General features: G+C 37.0%; 2 protein-coding genes across 4 annotated transcripts; one reads left to right on the top strand and one right to left on the bottom strand.

The window, feature by feature from the left end:
* Positions 1-4,850: 4,850 nt before the first annotated feature.
* LOC109219140 lies at positions 4,851-7,073 on the top strand. The gene is made up of 4 exons (XM_019383570.1): positions 4,851-5,156; positions 5,298-5,439; positions 5,843-5,883; positions 6,628-7,073. Exons 1-4 carry the CDS (start codon positions 5,058-5,060, stop codon positions 6,787-6,789), a joined length of 444 nt encoding a protein of 147 aa, XP_019239115.1. The 5' UTR covers positions 4,851-5,057; the 3' UTR covers positions 6,790-7,073.
* A 1,592-nt stretch (positions 7,074-8,665) lies between these two features.
* Positions 8,666-17,315, bottom strand: LOC109219141. 3 transcript variants are annotated; one of them, XR_002066891.1, is made up of 6 exons: positions 16,976-17,315; positions 12,417-12,494; positions 12,250-12,334; positions 10,312-10,400; positions 9,677-10,153; positions 9,011-9,099 (listed from the first exon to the last, which is right to left on the bottom strand). XR_002066891.1 is itself a non-coding variant. In XM_019383571.1 (5 exons), exons 1-5 carry the CDS (start codon positions 17,252-17,254, stop codon positions 8,956-8,958), a joined length of 675 nt encoding a protein of 224 aa, XP_019239116.1. In that variant the 5' UTR covers positions 17,255-17,312; the 3' UTR covers positions 8,666-8,955. The 3 variants fall into 3 exon arrangements, 1 of the variants encoding a protein (XP_019239116.1); XR_002066892.1 differs by having other exon boundaries at positions 9,677-9,854; positions 16,976-17,314; XM_019383571.1 differs by lacking the exon at positions 9,677-10,153 and having other exon boundaries at positions 8,666-9,099; positions 16,976-17,312.
* Between the last annotated feature and the right edge of the window lie 1,261 nt (positions 17,316-18,576).

The following is an 18,576-nucleotide window of genomic DNA, read 5'->3' as shown; positions in this document are numbered from 1 at the left end:
TTGGTGAATACTTTAAACCTTAAAGTTTAAACAACCAATATGTATTTCAGTACTCCCTGCGGTCCACTTTAAGTGATTTTTTTAGTTCTTTTTATACATAGTAAGGAATTCACCTTTTAACATTAATTAACCATGAAACTGACTTTATTAACCTTAATTTGCTCATTGGAAATATAACAAAATATTCCTAGGCTCTTTACTCCAAGGGCAACTTTGGAGAGAAGAAGTTAATTCCTTCTTGATATCCGAAAATCTAGAATTTTATACTACTAGTACAATCTAATCAATTATAACAAAGTAATACCCTAGCTTTTAAGTTACAATATTCGGCATCTTGTGAAAAATTACTTGTTGACAGGTTAACTTACTTTATCAGTACCATGAACTTAACTCTAGCTATCAATTTATCTATATATATACAGAGACATACTCACAAGGACTAATAATACTAGGATTTCTTAGGCAAAACAGGATAAAGACGGGGAAGGTAAATGTCAACTTTTGTCTACTTAAATTCGCACAAACAGGAACACTAAGTTTAAGTACACATCACTCACGATATTGTTAAGGCCGTTTGGTATAATGATGAGATAAATAAGAATATTCCATGAGATTAGCTATCCTATTTTTTATATGGGATATATCTAGTCCTACCAAACTTATCTTGCATGGGATTAGCTAATACTTATAACTAAATATGGAACAAATACAATCTCAAATTCTATCTTGTGATTAATATCCTTATCCCTTATACCAAAAGATCCCTTAAGATATAAAGGGCAACTTGTGAGTGCACAAAGTATTTCGTATTCATATATATAGCCTGCAGGATCCTGAAAAGGACTGCACCCCAAAAGAGTCTGATGTAGGTAGCCTACATTGACGCAAATGTACTTAGTGACGATTGCTCGACTCATACTCCTAACCTATAGATCACACGGAGAGGACTTTACCCGTTTAAAGACTCCCCTTCGCGATCTTGTTAAGATATACAAGGATTAACTCTATCTGCTGGGTGATACAACCTGATCAGACCAATCAAACAACAAAAGAACAATAAGCCAAAACACCAAATTAAGGGATTTCCTATGGAGATTTTCTTTGATTCACTAAAATGGTCATCTGTTGGAGAAAGAAGTGGGAATAGTATAGTAGGAGAGGGTGGCCTTTAATTTTGTTTATTTTTCACATGACTAGGGCACATGGGACTACATGCCACGTGGCATGCTAGAGTGGGACCCACATGTCATGGAGTGTTGGGTGCCAAATGCCAATGGCGGTATGGCCATGCTACTTTGTCTCCCAAAAATCATAACTTCCTCTCCCTCAGCCTCAGGTCCCAAACTCCCATTCCTTATTGGGTCCCATATGTTTATATGTTAGCCTACTGATCTTTTGCTTCTTTTATTTTAATTTTAATGGATTTAAGTTATATATATTGACTATAAAAATTGTGTAATTTTAGCTATTATAGCATGTTAATTACCGCTCTTATCATGTTATTATAATATTTATCATAAAGATTTACTCATAATTACATTAAGGCCTCTTTGTTTGCACTTAATGGAGGTTTGAATCTTAATCATTCAGATCTCAGACATTAAGTGCGTTTATTTTTAAAGTCTGAATCTTAATTATTCAGATCTTAATCATTAAGTACGTTTGTTTTTTTACTTCACAACCACTTAATGGGTATGAATAGGTCTGTATGATTAAGATCTATAACAGAGACTTAATTTCATTAAGATGCTATCACATATTCATTATTAACTACCGCCACCGCTTACCATTATTAACTACCCCCATGCCACCACCACCACCATACTCAACTACTACCACCACCACCACGCCACCATCATCTTCAATCATAGCCGCCACCATTATCAACCATCACCATCCACTATCCTCATCACTCCAACCACCATCATTCTCACCCACAATCAACACTCATCCACCTCAACTACCACAATTGACCATCCCATCATCATCAATAACTACAGCCGGCACTGCCCATCATTATACCTACCACCACCCCACCCACCACCTTCCTCAGTCACAACTATTTCCACCACCCGCCATTATTAACTATCACCACACACCACCACCATCCTCAATCATAATCGTCACCACTTCCAATCACTTCTAGCTACTAGCATGAGCCACCATCATTAACCAAAACTACCACCAAACACAACCTCTAGTCGGCATTCACCCGTTAGCCATCACCATATATATTTTACTGATAGAATATTAGATTAGTTAGTATTTCATTTGAATTTTATGTTTATTAATTTTTAAAGATAAATCTTATACATTCAGATGTTAAAAATCAAACAGTCTTAACTATTTAGTATTCAGATCTTAATACACATCTTAATATATTCAGATGTGTATTCAGATTCAGATGTCTTAATTTAGAAAAAAAAACAAATGATGCCTAAGAATGATTTGATTGTATGCCTACTTTTTAAATTCAATATGCACATATAAGTTAAACATTTCTATGGTAGCCATGAAAGGCAGAATTCCACATGGGTTCCCACAGCTAACCGTTATATATATATATATATNTATATATATATAGTGCATTCTGGTGTAAAAACGAACCATTTATCTTCTCCCCTTGATCGTGTATTAATATCTATTCGAGGAAAGGAAAAGTACAACATGAGTCGAGACTAGCTAGTATTGCTTATAGAAAATCTTTTGATGATAAATTAGAATTTGGAGTGATGAGGATGATATATATATCCAACAATGAGAGGATAAGTGTGAAAATATCATGGAACTCTATCACATGAATTAATTTCTCGATTTGTGCATCTGCATCGTTCTAATTTTATCAAATGTCTCCGAAAGGACGTATCTCCAAGGGACGCATAACTAATGATGCCGGCAGGAACGGAGCTAGTATATATACACCTTATGGGTTCGGCCGAACTTAATAGATTTAATTATGTATGTGTTCTAAAAATTTATTAAATATATATAAACTATTAAAGCTGAAACCTAATAGCTTAAACGAACCTGGCTCCACCTCTGGATGCCGGTGTTGCATGAGCCATGGTCAAAAGTCTAAGACTAGCAAAGAAATGACGAGCATATTAAAGGAGGAGGAGTGGCCGTTTTGGCCGTTTCTTCGGTTTCTTTTATTTTCTTTATTTTTCTTTTCCTTTTTTATGTTCAAACCTGATATTGAGCGAACTGATGAAGATTAAAGAATCATCCTTAAATATGAAAACAGCCAGTTGAATTCCGATCCCAAGTGTGAACAGTAACTTGGGAAGCAAGGAACAAATGCATGTGCAAGTGAACCAGTTTTTCCAACCTTAAAAGGGCTATATAGGACAAGGTTTGCAAGATAACAAAAAAGATAATCTAGTGCACGAAGTATTCCGCGTTCATGCCAGGTCCGAAAAAGAGCACTTTTAAGGGGTATATATAATGTATGCAGTCTACCCTAACACAAGTGCCAACAGCTGATTCCACACAGCTCGACTCGAACCCCTGGATAACACGGAGATAATTTTATCGTTGCTCCTCCTAGACTCACCTTTGTTAGCAAGATAGCAAATTTTGTGCAATTTAATTTTAGGATACACCATAGCAAAAGTAATTACCGCTTAACGATAGCCATGCTGAGAATCTAACTCAAAGATATGAAGGATATAAAACCTGCAGAAACACATGGGGCAGGTCCTAGAATTCTCTTATTCTTACATTTATTGTATGGGTTATGTTATGATCATTGATCAGTGTAATTATGCAAACTATTAAATGCTTCATCTTATATGGAGATAGGGTTGTTATAAAGGAATCCAATCACGTCAACAACAGCATAAATCTTTACTAACATGTGAGATCATAAGTCAGATTTTGACTCCATTAATTACCTTTGTGTTTGACATGTGTTTTAAAATTTGCCAGATCCCTCGTTATCCCTTTAATTTTCCTTTTCTTTTTGTCAGTGTTAAACTCAATAATAAGATTGACATAATTAAAACATGTATCCAAAGGAGTTGATATTTACTCGAAAAGTAGCCCGTAAGCAATTTAAAGGAAAATTCTTTCCAACTTTAATTCTATTTTCCACTGTCGGCAGGAGAGTGCGATGTTAAGCTACTGACTGGAAGAACTTAACCCAAAGGAGCTCTTATGGTTTATTTATTTATTTATTTATTTATTTATTTATTTATAAAGGGTGCCATGAAAATAGATTTTGAATGTGATCAATCCTAAAAGTTAGCTTACGAAGTGAGAATTGCCCAAAAACTATATATAAGGAGACAACCGTCCATTCACTCACCTAATGTGGGACAATCTAACAGTCTTTTACGTCTAAACCTGGACAATTGGAGTGTGGATAACACCATAAACGGAGCCAAAATTTTTAGTAAATGGGTTTTGACTAATTAATTTATTTAGTGGGTTCTGAATATATATTATTTGTACATATTAAATAAACTTTTTAACACTGCCGAACACGTAACTACCAATGTGGCTCCGCCCCTTAATAACACAACATGGTTGTCCAACACCGATCGAGAAACACAATAACAAGCATAAGTTTGACACTGATAGTATATGAAAAATGGTCATTGGACCTAACTCAACTAATAGTTAGCTCATGCAAAGAGAATTAACCAAAATCATATGATCATAATGAAACAATCTCACAAACGATAATATCAATATCAGCTTGCGCACACTTCGACTATTTCACGGCACATTCGTAGGAGTCTAAATCCATGGGCCCTTTGCTGATTGAGAAATTAAAAGGAGGAGGGGACATGGGGAGGCCGCCAATATCTTCAAAATTGTTGTGAAGGGATCATCTGCATGTTCTCTTGACACAACTACGTTCATCTCCCTACAAAACCTGCATTTAATGCATTCATTGCCCTTTTCCACACTACATATATCCCCTGTATGATTCATTGACAATCCCACAACCCTAGCTACCATTACAAAGTTACAATTATTCTCTCTGAAATTTGATAAATACCCTATTCATAATCACTCGTAAAGAACGAAAAAAAGGGGAAAAAATTGTCAATATGTCTAAGTTTCTTGTTTATCTTTTGGTTTGTCTTTCTCTCCATGCATGCAGTGCTAGACCACTTGCAACAACTACTGATGAAGAAAACAGAATACAGGTTTGCCTTACAAATATTTCTTTTTTTTTTTTTTTTTCTTGTTTTAAGCTTATATATATTACTATCTCTTTCATTTGGTGTGGAGATTAGGTAAGTTAAGAAAATTGATTTGACTATATATAATTTACTTTTTGTTTGCAGGATGTAACATTTTTGACAAGGGACACATATGAAACAGAAGGAAGAATCACGTCTGAAAATAATGGAAGTGGAAATGATGCAAAACTTATGTGGAAAAAGAGATCAAGTGTCTCACGAAAGGAAGATGGAGAAGAAATTAAAGGTATTGGATAAGATTAGATAGTTCATTAATTTGCACCACGTTAAATATTTCCATTCTTGTTGAAACATATCAATTTTCATAGTTTCTAGTGTTCCGTTTGAGTTTCTTCTTTCTATGCAAAAATATCCACACATTTTGAAATATGTAGCATTATAGTTCTTCCTTTGTAACTCAATTAAACCATCCTTGCTTGGATACTTTAGAGCTCAATTTCATACTTTTCCATGTTAAGAGTGACATTATTTTCAACAAGTTATAAATAGAGACATAGAGAAGGAAGAAAGAGAAAAGAACTCATTAATGCTTCCGTTTCGAAGTGATCATGAATCTTTATTTTCCTACTTTTAAGTTTTAACCCTTTAAATTTTATAAATGACGAAATATGTGGTGTGAATTATAACAGGAAACAAGGTCATGACAATTCAAGAAGGAGCTCAAGTAAAGGTAAAGCTCTAATTCTCTCTCTCTATATATATAGATACACACACGATATAATTGGAGTTTATGCCACTGAACATATATTAGCATGACAGAGTATACCGAGAGGCGGAGCCAGGATTTGAAGTTTATGGGTTCGGGATTGTAATCCGTTTAAGTTACTGGGTTAATTGATATTCATACATATTTAATAGACTTCTTATGATAAATACAAGGTTTGGATTAAAGCTACTGGGTTCGCCCGAACCCATATCCCTCATGTTAGCTCCGCTCCTGAGTATACCTTGAAGGAATCAAGTGCTAAACTCAAATACTATGAGAAAGAGTAAAATTTTCTTGTAACCCAAGAATTACTTAATCAATTAGGAAGAATAAAACTATTTAAAATTCAGCTGATTTTACATGTTGTAACATATCGCATATTGATCTTTTTAGCTATTAACAATCTCATCTTTCAATATTGTATATTGACATGCACAAAGTCAAGAGCAATTAGTTTCCAATTTCTACGCTTGTAAACAGACCATCTTTTATTTTGAATGTTTCACTTATATACTACATTTACATAGTAGTGTAAACAATTTTTACAATAAGTATATTTTATCTGTAACTTGCTTTATTTTTTAAGTTATTAATCCCACTTTTAAGTGAGTTGATAGTATAAAAGTTACAGGAGCTCAAACTCTTCGGTTAAATGTGAATATTTTTACAAAAGAAGATGTTTAATTTAGATTTCAAATTTGTATGCAGATGTTGAGGAGACAATCGCGATTGATTCTAGAAACTCCACCATTAGCACAACATGAGGAAGAAGCAGTGAACTCCATTGAAAAAGACCCTGTGGAAGACGTGGTGGTTATGGACTATGCTCAACCCCATCGAAAACCACCTATTCACAACACTAAACACTAGATTTATATATTTATATCTTAGTAGATGAAAAAACATACTTATATGTATTTTGCTTTCTCGTTTATATACATGAGTCTGTCGGTTTTCAGTTTGTTCTTTTTTGTTTTTTTTTCGCAAATGAAGGAGAATCCTACATAAGAAAGAATACTCGTATATGATACGATATTCCATATATGTACAAATAGAAATTCTAAGAAATACAAAAGCCCTAGCAAGAAATATCAGTTGTATGGTCACGTGTTACATTAATGCATGGTGATTGAGGTTTAAGGGCATGATGTGGATGGATATGGTCCCTCATATTATTGTGTTGTTTTAATCAACTGTTGCCTTGATTTAAAAAGTGCATATATAATAAATATACATAGTAGAAAAAGAATAGCAGTGAAATGGAGTGGTGGTCAATGTGTTGGTTGGTTCTCTTATTTAATGATGGAGAGTTATGTGTTAGTTTCTGCGCTGTCCCTTCTTTGGTCTTTTGCATTTGATATCCAAGAAACCAAATCTATTCTTGTCATTTATCATATGCACAACCATAGGGAGGCAAACAAATTTTCTATTTGTCACTTGCCTTTAAGTTGTAGTTCGCAACAGTCCAATTTGCGCGCAGCCTTGGGGTTGGAAGAGCGTTTATATTTACTACAGTGTGAAAAAATTCTACACGTTTAATATATATTTACCCACGTTTATTGCAGATCATTGTCTCTTGTTTACTTTTAAGTAATCATCTAATTTCTTTTTACACTACTTTAATATATAAAACTTCAACTCTAATCAAGTTCAAGCTATATAGACTAAAGGTGTAACATTGTAACAGCCAACCCACTAGTAATATTGTCTTCTTTGGATCTAGGCATGCACGACTTTAAAATGCGTCACTAGGTTTTACCCCACCATCGTTCAAGGATGCACGCGGACGTGTCCTTAATACCATATGTAACAGTGTAGCCACTAGTAATATTGTTCGTTTTAAGCCTAGATTCGCACGTTTTAAAAAGCATCACTAAGGTCTCAGACTTGTTTACTTACATATCTAGTATCTCTCCTGTGTTTTGTTAATATGGAATTCACATGGATGTCACAAATATATATTTATATAAAAAAGTCACTTAAAAGAAAATTACAAATAACTTCCTGTAATGAGGATTGGTAACCTGAAAAAAAGTACTTCCTCTGGTCCACAATAAGTGACCAATTTGCTTTTTTATTTTGGTCCAAAATAAGTGTCCATTTATATAATCAAGAAAAAATTCAACTTGTTTTTCCAAATTACCCTTATGTACGTATCCCTAAAAAGTCATTTACTCCTCACATTTGAAAAGAGAAGTAAGTGCTACTATAACTATGGAACAACATTTAATGAAGGGTAGTTTAGTCACACTAACTATTTTCGTCTAGAATTTAGTATTTCCTAAATGGGTGTGCCCAAAGCAAATTGATCACTTATTGTGGACCGGAGAGAGTAATGTGTAACCTACTACAACGCATTAAACTACAGTGATGGTAAAAAACCTCCACCGACGATCGTTAGGTCTTGGGTTCGAGTCACGCTGGAGCGGAAGTGTCTCAGTTGGTAAAGCAGCTTCACCCACGACCGTTAGGTCCTGGGTACGAGTCACACTGGAGGGGAAGTGTAGAAACACTATAGATCTTCCTAAATTGGGAGGGATAAAAAAAAAAAAAAAAGAAAAACAGTGATGGGCTAAAAGTTCTTTACAATTAAGTTTACGTTACTTAAATCCTAATTTACCAAAGTTTAAATGTCATATCTTTGTATAAGATACTTATTCTATTTTACAATTCAAACATCAATATAGAGAGAAGCACTTGCTGTCATTACCGATCGCATTATGCGAAACAAGGAGGGGAAAAGTAGTTAAAAATGCACCTAACAAAATTTCATTTATAAGAACCTGAGCGCAGGACAATTTATGTCATGACGTTTAAACCGATCATTGATCCATTTGGTAGAAGTGACAATTCAGGTGCAATGGGACCTAACTATTTGACGGACTAAAATCATTTTGCGAACCTGGAAATCAATTTTGGAGCAAAAATCAAAGAGAAGCACTGTGCATGGATTGTGTAGGTCTCGAGGAGAAAAATGCCTGTGACAGTACCCGTCTTTTTCCCTCATTGAGTCTGACTTTGTCTGAATGGAGACCTTTAACCACTGCTACAGTTGACAATGAATGGTTTCACAAAATTGATGAACTCTGATGTCCTGATCCCCAGTTTAAGATCAATCTCGCCACCTCCGAACCAGAAGAAGTCAGGATTGAGCTTGGCGATTGCTTCATCCAAAATCACCTGTTAAAATTAGTAAGAATTGGTACAAGATATAGTAGTAAAGCACTATTTTCCACAATAGTTGGGACTTTCTACTGCAACAGAAAGTATAACGCGAACCTCAGGTATCGGGTGACTAATTACAAGTTTGAGTAGTAAGAAATTGATGTTCGGCTTAAACCGTGGATGTCTCTGGCTGAAGAATTTAATAACGTACTAGCAAGAGAATCGTCAATAAAGTACTTCTTCACCTATCACTTTAAAGATTACGTTTTGCTGCTATAGATAACTCTTTAGTTGTTGAGCAAGTTTCAGTGGCCTTTGCTCTTCTGCCTACTAGTTGCAAAAAGTAAAGCTTCTCTATGTAATTTAATTATAGGCAAAAGTGTAGTAATGTTCAAAAAAGGGGTTGAAAACTTCAAGGAAGTGGCCTCTAATCTGAGCTAATGAAGAAGCGAGAAAAACTGGTAGGCTGCATTTCTAGATCAACAACATTGACAGATACAGATTTTAGGAACAGTGAGAAGAAGCACAGCTGGCACAATGAATAGCATAGAGTCCATTAATGAAAAAGAATGATGGAGAGTAAAACACATACCAATTAGTCCACTTCCCATCTAAATGTGGTAGACCGGGGACCCATCAGCATATATCGCATATTATTAGCAATTGGTGTAAGCAAGAGAGTGACAGGAATCAAGACACAGGCAACTAGATCTCAGGGCCCAATTTGTTCAAGCTACAGCAAACAGCAGTGGACATGAAGGCTGCACTACCTAATACACATTGATGTAATGCACATGAGTGCAGGAGGCAAGACAGACAGATGTTTTGTGGTTTAACCAACAATACTTTAGAGGAATCAATGATTTACAACAGGAGTGTTCCAGTCAAGTTAATATCTTCATTAGTGTGATTATCCACTTAATCCTGGATTTCATTAGAAGCAGCTCAGAAAGTAGCTGATATGGAAATTAGGTACCACCAGTTGCAGCATTAGAGAATGTAATCACAAATCTTGGCATTCATTAGGAGTAGCTCTTAAACTAGCTGATATGGCATTAGCTACCATCAGCTGCAGCATTAGAGAAAGTAATGAGTGTGATGAGTTGCACAACATTTCATTAACTAATGTGGACAGTGACATGGGAACAGTTCAAATGTTAACTGTAAACAGAAGAATACTGGGGAACACTATGACAATTTCAGTGAAAGAACAAAGAGACTGAGTACCGGTATGTTGGTTTTCATGCCAATACATGTGACTGCATTGTGCTCATAACCAGTCAGCTTTACTGATGTCTCCTCAGGAGCCAGCCTCACTGCAAAAAGCATCCAGTGGCTAACATCATTCTATAAGCAGTACTCAAGCAAAATGCAGACACCAAAGAAGACATTGCACCTCATAAATTTATAGCATCCAACTCTATTTGCTCCCAGTTTAGACATGGTTATAGCAAGTCAATAATCAAAAGATAAATGAATGAAGAGGAAGAATGCATAAAATAAGTCCATCATCGTAACCTCAGTTGTTTGCTCAACGTTTCCTGAACAAGAAGTATGCTTTTCAATAGTCATTCTTATTGTAGTATGGCAATGTATCCAAATGCCAAATATAGTTAACACAGTCATTGCGACTCTCAGATGATTTACTCAGAGTTTCTCCAAGAAAATTATTGACATGAGTTCATGGAACTTTATGTATCCAGCAAGTAAACCATTTATGTAAAGAAGCACAATAAAAAATTTCCAGCGTGAGATTATTTAGGCCATCCAGACATTAGATTAACAATTTGTTCCTGACATTCATATGTCACCAGACTGTGGATTTGAATTGCTACCTATGTCAAACACAAGCTGAGACAAGAGATCATTCGGTAGCTGAGTGTGATTACTCCAGGAAGCTATGGGGCAGGATGCAGCAGTGGTTACAAAGACAAAGTTACACAGCCTGTGATTGGGAACAACACATTGATTGGGCCATCAATTGCTCTAGAGGTAGATCGCAACAAGCTCAAATTTTTCGGATGACATATGCTGAATGCGTCTATGCAATATGGATAGAAAGGAACCAAAGGGTCTTTAAAAAGAAGAGTGGAAGCTGGGAAGCCATTGGAAATTTGTAATGTTAGAGCAGCCCCGAGAGTCCAGATTTTGCTACATAGCCTTTTGTTCTAGTAGATAGATCTAGTCTTTTAATGTAGTATAGGCTTTTGTTTCTCTGGTTTTTGATACTGGTTAGATAGCTGACTATGTAATTAGTCGAGCTATGGTTTTGTAAAGCTTTACACAGAATACAAAGTTATTTACCTAAAAAAACAATTTGTTCCTGAACTTCATGCTGCCAGACACCCCTTCTAACATATTTAGAGGCCTACTGATGCCATTAACAATGTCAAACTTAAATAATGGCCTGCTTTTCTAGCTTGGCGTCACAAAAATTAAGAGTAGCATTAGTGAGAAGTTAGTCTACTGCAGTAAAGTAGATAGTAGACCCGCTATCGTTACTCCGGGTCCACTGTAATCTTACTCGTGAGTTGCTCTAAACATATTATATTAACACCACTCCAACTCCCATTCATTGGGTTCCCTAATGCGCTAAAGCAAAAAGAAAAACGCATCCAAGATCAAGTAATGCCCAAATAATTGCTTTCTTATCCCACAAAAGAAAGAAGTGTGTCACGAGTACACTCTTATGTTTCCGATTTTCTTTTCATTTTGACAGTTAAAAAGGTGGAAAAGGGACCTCGTTTCAGGACGCATCTCTCAGTCTCTTGAGATGTAAGGTCAATATTTAATTTGTAAAGTTTCTAAAGAATGTAACTAAATTGAGAAAGAGAAAAAGTTCAAATTTTTATTACTCAAACAAGAGCAGAACATTCAGTTTTGCAATATATGCATCCTCATACGTCTATAAATATCCCTAATTTTGCTTATATATGGGTCGATAGTCCATACAGCTAAAATGTACTTTTCATGGGAAGTCTTTTCTTGGTACAATCAAAATAAAACAGTTCTCGTTGATCTATCTACAAAAGAATAACAGTTTTTTCCAATATCTTCATACACAATTACGATTATCCGAAGCTGTATGCTAATCCATTTCAGTTTTCTGACTACCTTAAGTATTAGACCAAATGCATGTTTTTGTAATAAATAGATGTAACTTACTGTTGAATTTCTTCTTGGCTATCTTGCTCTCATTGAGAATGTACAGAAAATTCTTTACAGCCTCAGCATTAAATCGAGCTGCATACTGTTGATCAAAATAGTAAAGATATTTACATAGTATTTGGAGTAATTTTCCTCCATCTTGAGCAAAAGTTGCAGATAGTTACCTGTACAACGACAACGTAGTATTTTGAATTGTTACGATCACTACAATCAATAATATTGGATGCGGCTTGAGTATTTACCTGCATTATTAGGTATAAAGATTTCGAAATGGAATGAAGACTAAAAGAGTATCAGAGATTATGAATGGATTCAAAGTTAAGGAGGCTCAATATCATAAAATTTTCACCATCAAAATTGCATATTTAGATGACACCAAATATCAATCTACGCAGATATGAGGCCATTTCGATAAGATAACTGTAGTTGTGTTTGACATGTCTCAATAGAAGCAGCATTGAATGATACAAAGCAAATCTTATAATAGTAAAAAACAATGAAGTAATTTTTTTTAAGAATGAATTAGAAAATTTAGAAGCAGAACTATCTCAATGATCACCAAGGGTTGTTTCTTCACTGCTACTTCATGAAAGTTTCATATACATATTTGATTCAGCACTTCTTTAACATATAGCTCAAGGCATGACACATTAACTGTTCACCGCTTTTTTACATTTTCTCTATCCCAACTTACATCATCTCCAAATTTTTGTCTTTCATAACAACAACAACCCAATAAAATCCTACGGGTAAGGGGTCTGGGGAGGGTAGTGTGTACGCAAATCTTATCCCTACCCCGATGGAGTAGAAAGGTTGTTTCCGATAGACCCTCGGCTCAAGAAGCCGAAAAAGACAGAAAGAGACAATATATCAGTACCATCAACAAAAACCATAGAAATAATAACAGCAGCATAAGAACTAGAAAATAGATGAAACGCAATTACAACAACCAGTAAATAAGGCCCGGTGCTATGAAAAAAGGAAATATAGTGTGAACACAACATTAACCACTAGCAGTCTAAGACAAACCCTATCAAACTAGCCTCACTCCCAGTACGAAGCAGAAAAATACTCAACTACCTCCTAACCTACAATCCTAATGCTCGGCCTCCACACCTTCCTATCAAGTGTCCTCGGAAATCTGAAGCCACACCATGTCCTTGCCTGATCACCTATCCCCGATACTTCTTAGGCCACCCTCTACCTCTTCTTGTACTCGCCAAAGCCAACCGCTCACACCTACTTACTGGGGCATCAGGGCCTCTCCTCCGCACATACCGGAACCATCTGAGCCTTCTTGTCATCTATATGAGCCACGCCCATCTTCTCCCGAATATCTGCATTCCTAATATTATCCATCCCAGTGTGCTCGCACATCCACCTCAACATCCTCATTTCTGCTACATTCATCTTCTATATATGTGAGTTCTTATCCGGCTAACACTCTGCCCATACTACATGGCCGGTCTAACCACCGTTTTATAAAATTTACCTTTGAGTAACGACGGCACTTTTTTGTCACACAGGACTCCAGATGCTAACCTCCATTTCATCCACCCAACCCCTATACGGTGTGTGGCGTCCTCGTCGATCTCCTCGTCCTCCTAGATAACCGACCCAAGGTACTTGAAACTGCCTCTTGGGGATGACCTGTGATCCAAGTCTCACGTCCATGCCTGCTTCCCTCGATTTGGCGTACGACTTACACTCCAGGGTATTCTGTCTTAGTCCTGCTCAACTTGAAACCCTTAGACTCAAGGGCCTATCTCCAAACCTCTAGCCTCTTGTTAACACCGTCTCACGTCTCATCAATCACAACTATGTCATCAGCGAACAACATACACCGTAGCACCTCCCCTTGAATATGGCGTGTCAGTGCGTCCATCACCACGGCAAATAAGAACGGGCTGAGCGCAGATCCTTGATGTAACCCCATAACGATCGGGAATATTCTGAGTCGCCTCCCACTGTCCTAACCCGAATCTTAGCTCCGTCATACATGTCCTTGATCGCTCTAGTGTAAGTTACCAGCACACCTTTTGCCTCCAGGCATCTCCAGAAAACATCTCTAGGGACCTTGTTATACGCTTTCTCCAGGTCAATAAACACCAAGTGCAAATCCTTCTTCATATCATTGTATTATTCCATCAACCTCCTAATAAAGTGGATAGCTTCCGTAGTTGAATGACCCGGCATGAACCCGAACTGGTTGTCAGATATAGTCACGTTCCTCTTCACCCTCAGTTCCACCACCCTCTTCCAAATTTTCATGGTATGACTCAGTAACTTGATACCACTATAGTTGTTACAACTCAGTTCAGTTTGGTACCTAAGCCTCAAAAGAAGTTCTAACAATTGCGGATCACACATGCAATTGTGCGGCCGCAAAACCTGATCGCACTAACAAAATTTCAAAAGTTCAGAGAAGGTGCAAAACGACCAAGTGTGAAGCCTTGCCAAAAGTGCAGCCGCAGAAGCTGAAGTGCAGCCGCAGATGGAATAGTGCGGCTGCAGAATTGCTCCGCCAAAAAAAGAGAAGAAAAATGCGAACCGCACATGGAATTGTGCGGTCGCAGAACCTCCCAAATGGCACTTTGTCAGCGAATTTCAAGGCACTATAGTCTATAAATAGACAAGAAACACTTTTTTAGGAGTTTTGAATAGTTTTTACCAGTAGAAGTTATCTTTTACTATTTTGGGAAAGTTGTAACTGTTTTGAATGAAGAATCATTAGTTTTATCAATTTAATCTTAGTTTATGGCTTTAATTAGTTCTTCTTCTTTGTTTTCTTCACTTTCTAGCATGATTAGCTAGATTTTCTCTAGTGTTGTGACACAACCCTAGTGTATAAACCTTATGGATGATTAATTTAATGCTTCTTTATGATCGGGTGTTTATTATTTAGCCTTGCTATGCATTATTTCTAGATTTAATGGTTGCAACATTGATTCATGCCTATTTGACTTGATTCTTACTTGAGAAGAGGGACTTAGTCTAGGAAAACTTGGCTAACAAGAAATTGGGCTACTTAAGGTTTTGGCTAGTCTAATTAAAGGGTTTGAACTAGAGATAGGGAAAACACGACTTGAGCAATTGTTTGAATTGATACCCAATTGAACTTGAGAAAGCCAATTTGGGCATAACTACTCTATAATCGAGAGGTATTAAGTGGGTAATTGAAAGTTGAGAGTTATAATACACCCCGGTCAATAAGACAAGCATTAACGTGATTTACCCATTAGGTCAGCACCTAGGCAAATATCACATCCCTAGGCTTTTTCCCATTTGATTTAAAACATCAAAAATAATTATTCACTTTCTAGTTTCTTCTAATTAGTTTACATTTGTTAGTGTTAATGTTAGAACAACTATAGTGGTATCAAGTTAGACTCTCCGAGTGCCCCAAATCACCTAGCACAATATCTTGATCCTCCTTTTCATTCAGAAGACCATGAAAGTAAGTTTGTCATCTCCGCTTAGTTTGAGCCTCCCCTATCAATACTATACCGTTCTCGTCTTTGATGCACCTCACTTGATCCAGATCCCGAGCCTTCATTTCTCTTGCCTTAGCCAGCCAAAATAACTTCTTATCCCCGCCTTTGTCCCCTGTTCCTCGTATAGATGACCAAACGCTGGAGTCTTAGCCTTCGTGACCGCTAACTTCGCCTCCTTCCTCGCTACTTTATACCTCTCTTTGTTCGCTCTCCTCTCCTCCTTGCATGTGCTCCCTACTAACTTCAGGTACGCCGCCTTCTTCGCTTTCACTTTGCCTTGGACCCCTTCATTCCACCACCGGTCGCCTTTGTGCCCGCAAGAGAAACCCTTCTAGACCCCTGACACCTCTCTCGCCGCCTCCCTTACTCAGTTCGCCGTCGTCGTCCACATAGCCCGCGTCCCTGCTACTCCTCCAGGCTCCCATAGCCGTTAACCTCTTCTCCAACTCCTGAGCTTTATCCTTAGTCAAGGTTCCTCACCTGATCCTCGGTCATCCTTGAACAGGCCTCTACTTCCTCCTTATCATGATATTGACGTCCATCACCAAGAGCCTATGCTGCGTCGCGAGGGTCTCACTCGGGATAACTTTGCAATCCTTGTACAACCCTCTATCGCACCTCCTGAGGAAGAAATAATCAATCTGAGTTTTCGCCAACAACAACAACAACAACATACCTAGTATTATCCCACATCTTGAGGTCTGGGCAGGGTAGTGTGTACGCAGACCTTACCCCTACCTTGTGAGGATCGAGAGGCTATTTTCGCCACCGTACTTTGGAAAGTAACCAAATGTTCCTCCCTCTTCGGAAAACTAGAGTTCGTAATCACCAGCTCAAATGCCTAAGCGAAATCCAACGGCAAGGTTCCTCCTCCGTTCCTATCCCCATAGCCGAAGCCGCCATGCACCTCGCCATAGCCATCAGCAGTCAACCCAATATGTCCATTGAAATCTCATCCTATAAATAACCTCTAGGCAGTCGTCTTTCATAATCCAAAATGCTAAAATTTCGTCCAATAAGTTGTATTTATACAATGCTATAGCAAATACCACACTCGTACTAAAATGCAAGCAACCTTCTGCTGCTTATTCAAAATGTCGGAGAAAACATGTTTCACATTTTGTTCACATGAATTGTAAAACTACACAATGACTAATTCAAAAACATAGATACAATTACGAGTTAATTATCCGATAAAATAATAAACGAATTGCGAAAAGAGGAGGTACCAGAACAATGCTTTTGCAGAGATGTTGAATGGATGCGGCACTGACAATATCACGACGAGATTCGAGCGGCCAATCATAGTAATCAGAGGGGACGCGTTTGAAGCTGAAATCGACGACGCCGTTAGTGCGAAGAATGCCGGAAAGGCGATCTTCGGTGGTGGTGGAAGTTGATAGAGAGAGGTTTTGAGAGAAATGTTGAGAGAGAAGAGAAGATTCGAGGTTCGATAGGCGTTTGAGGAGTCGAGTCTGGACTCTCTCCAGCTTTGCCAATGCTTCCATGGCTCTATCGAAGCTCCAGAGATCCCTGTGTTTCCGCGAAGTTTTCGAGTCTACGGTCCACTTTAACAAGTCTGATTCTCTTTTTTCTTCCGTTTATGAAAAATGTTGTTTTGGTCCGACAAGTATAACTTAATTCGAAATTAGTCCCACATTTTTTGTTAGTAGTACTTGACATCTCACATTAACCTATTACCAAAACTTACTACTCCCTTTGTCCCAATTTAAATTATATTTATCATTATATTGACATGAGAAAAATTATAACTTATAGTACTTTAATAAATTTTTTCAAATATCAAAATTTTAATTTTAAAATATTGAGTTGATCTAATTTAATTTAGCTTCAAAACTTAATCCAATTGACTATCGAAAAATAAAAAGTGCAACAAAAATTAAGATGGAGAAAATATTATATTATAAACGAATGTCATTGGAAGGTAGCTTCATGTTATAAGCTTTTAGTATTCAATTTGTATAAAATGACTCCACTTATTATAACAGTCCCCAAAAGAGAGAGTTCTGTAACCCCAAAGGGTTCCCCAATTTAGGAAATATGCTTAATTTTGCCCAAATTTTATTATTCGAACCCATTTGATCCTTTAAGTTTGAAATAATTGAACATTTTTGTCTTATGACGGAAATCTCAGTAGATGCCTATAAAATCAAACGAGCCATCCAGCGTGCAAAGCTTGTTAGTGGGGGGAGAGCACGGTTGACCACTAATAACATATATATTTACTTTTAAGCCACCGTTTAAAATGTCTTTAGTCTTTAGCCACTGCTTTAATAAACTTTAACTGCCTGGACGAAAATACCCTTCTGTCATGTCCTTAACTTCAAGACTTCAGGACTACATGTCCTTAACTTTTGAACTTGGAACTCTAAGTTCAGGACTTCAGGATTTCATGTCCTTAATTTTGAACCTGTAACTCTAAGTTCAAGACTTTAGGACTACATGTCCTTAACTTTTGAACTTGCAACTCTAAGTTCACGACTTCAAGGCTACATGTCCTTAACTTTTGAACTTGGAACTCAAACTTCAAGACCAAGCGTCCTTAACTTTTGAACTTGTAAGTCAAAGTTAAGGACCTATTGTCCTTAACTTTTGAACTTGTAACTGTAAGTTAAGGACTTTAGGACTGCTTGTCCTTAACTTTTGAACGTGTAACTATAAGTTAAGGACTTCAAGGCTACATGTCCTTAACTTTTGAACTTGGAACTCAAACTTCAAGACCAAGCGTCCTTAACTTTTGAACTTGTAAGTCAAAGTTAAGGACTTATTGTCCTTAACTTTTGAAACTTGTAACTGTAAGTTAAGGACA

The sequence above is a fragment of the Nicotiana attenuata genome, unplaced genomic scaffold (assembly GCF_001879085.1).
Source record: "Nicotiana attenuata strain UT unplaced genomic scaffold, NIATTr2, whole genome shotgun sequence".
NCBI classification, from domain to species: Eukaryota; Viridiplantae; Streptophyta; class Magnoliopsida; order Solanales; family Solanaceae; genus Nicotiana; species Nicotiana attenuata.
Note: the sequence above shows the minus strand (reverse complement) of the source record. Positions and strands in the feature narration are given on the sequence as shown.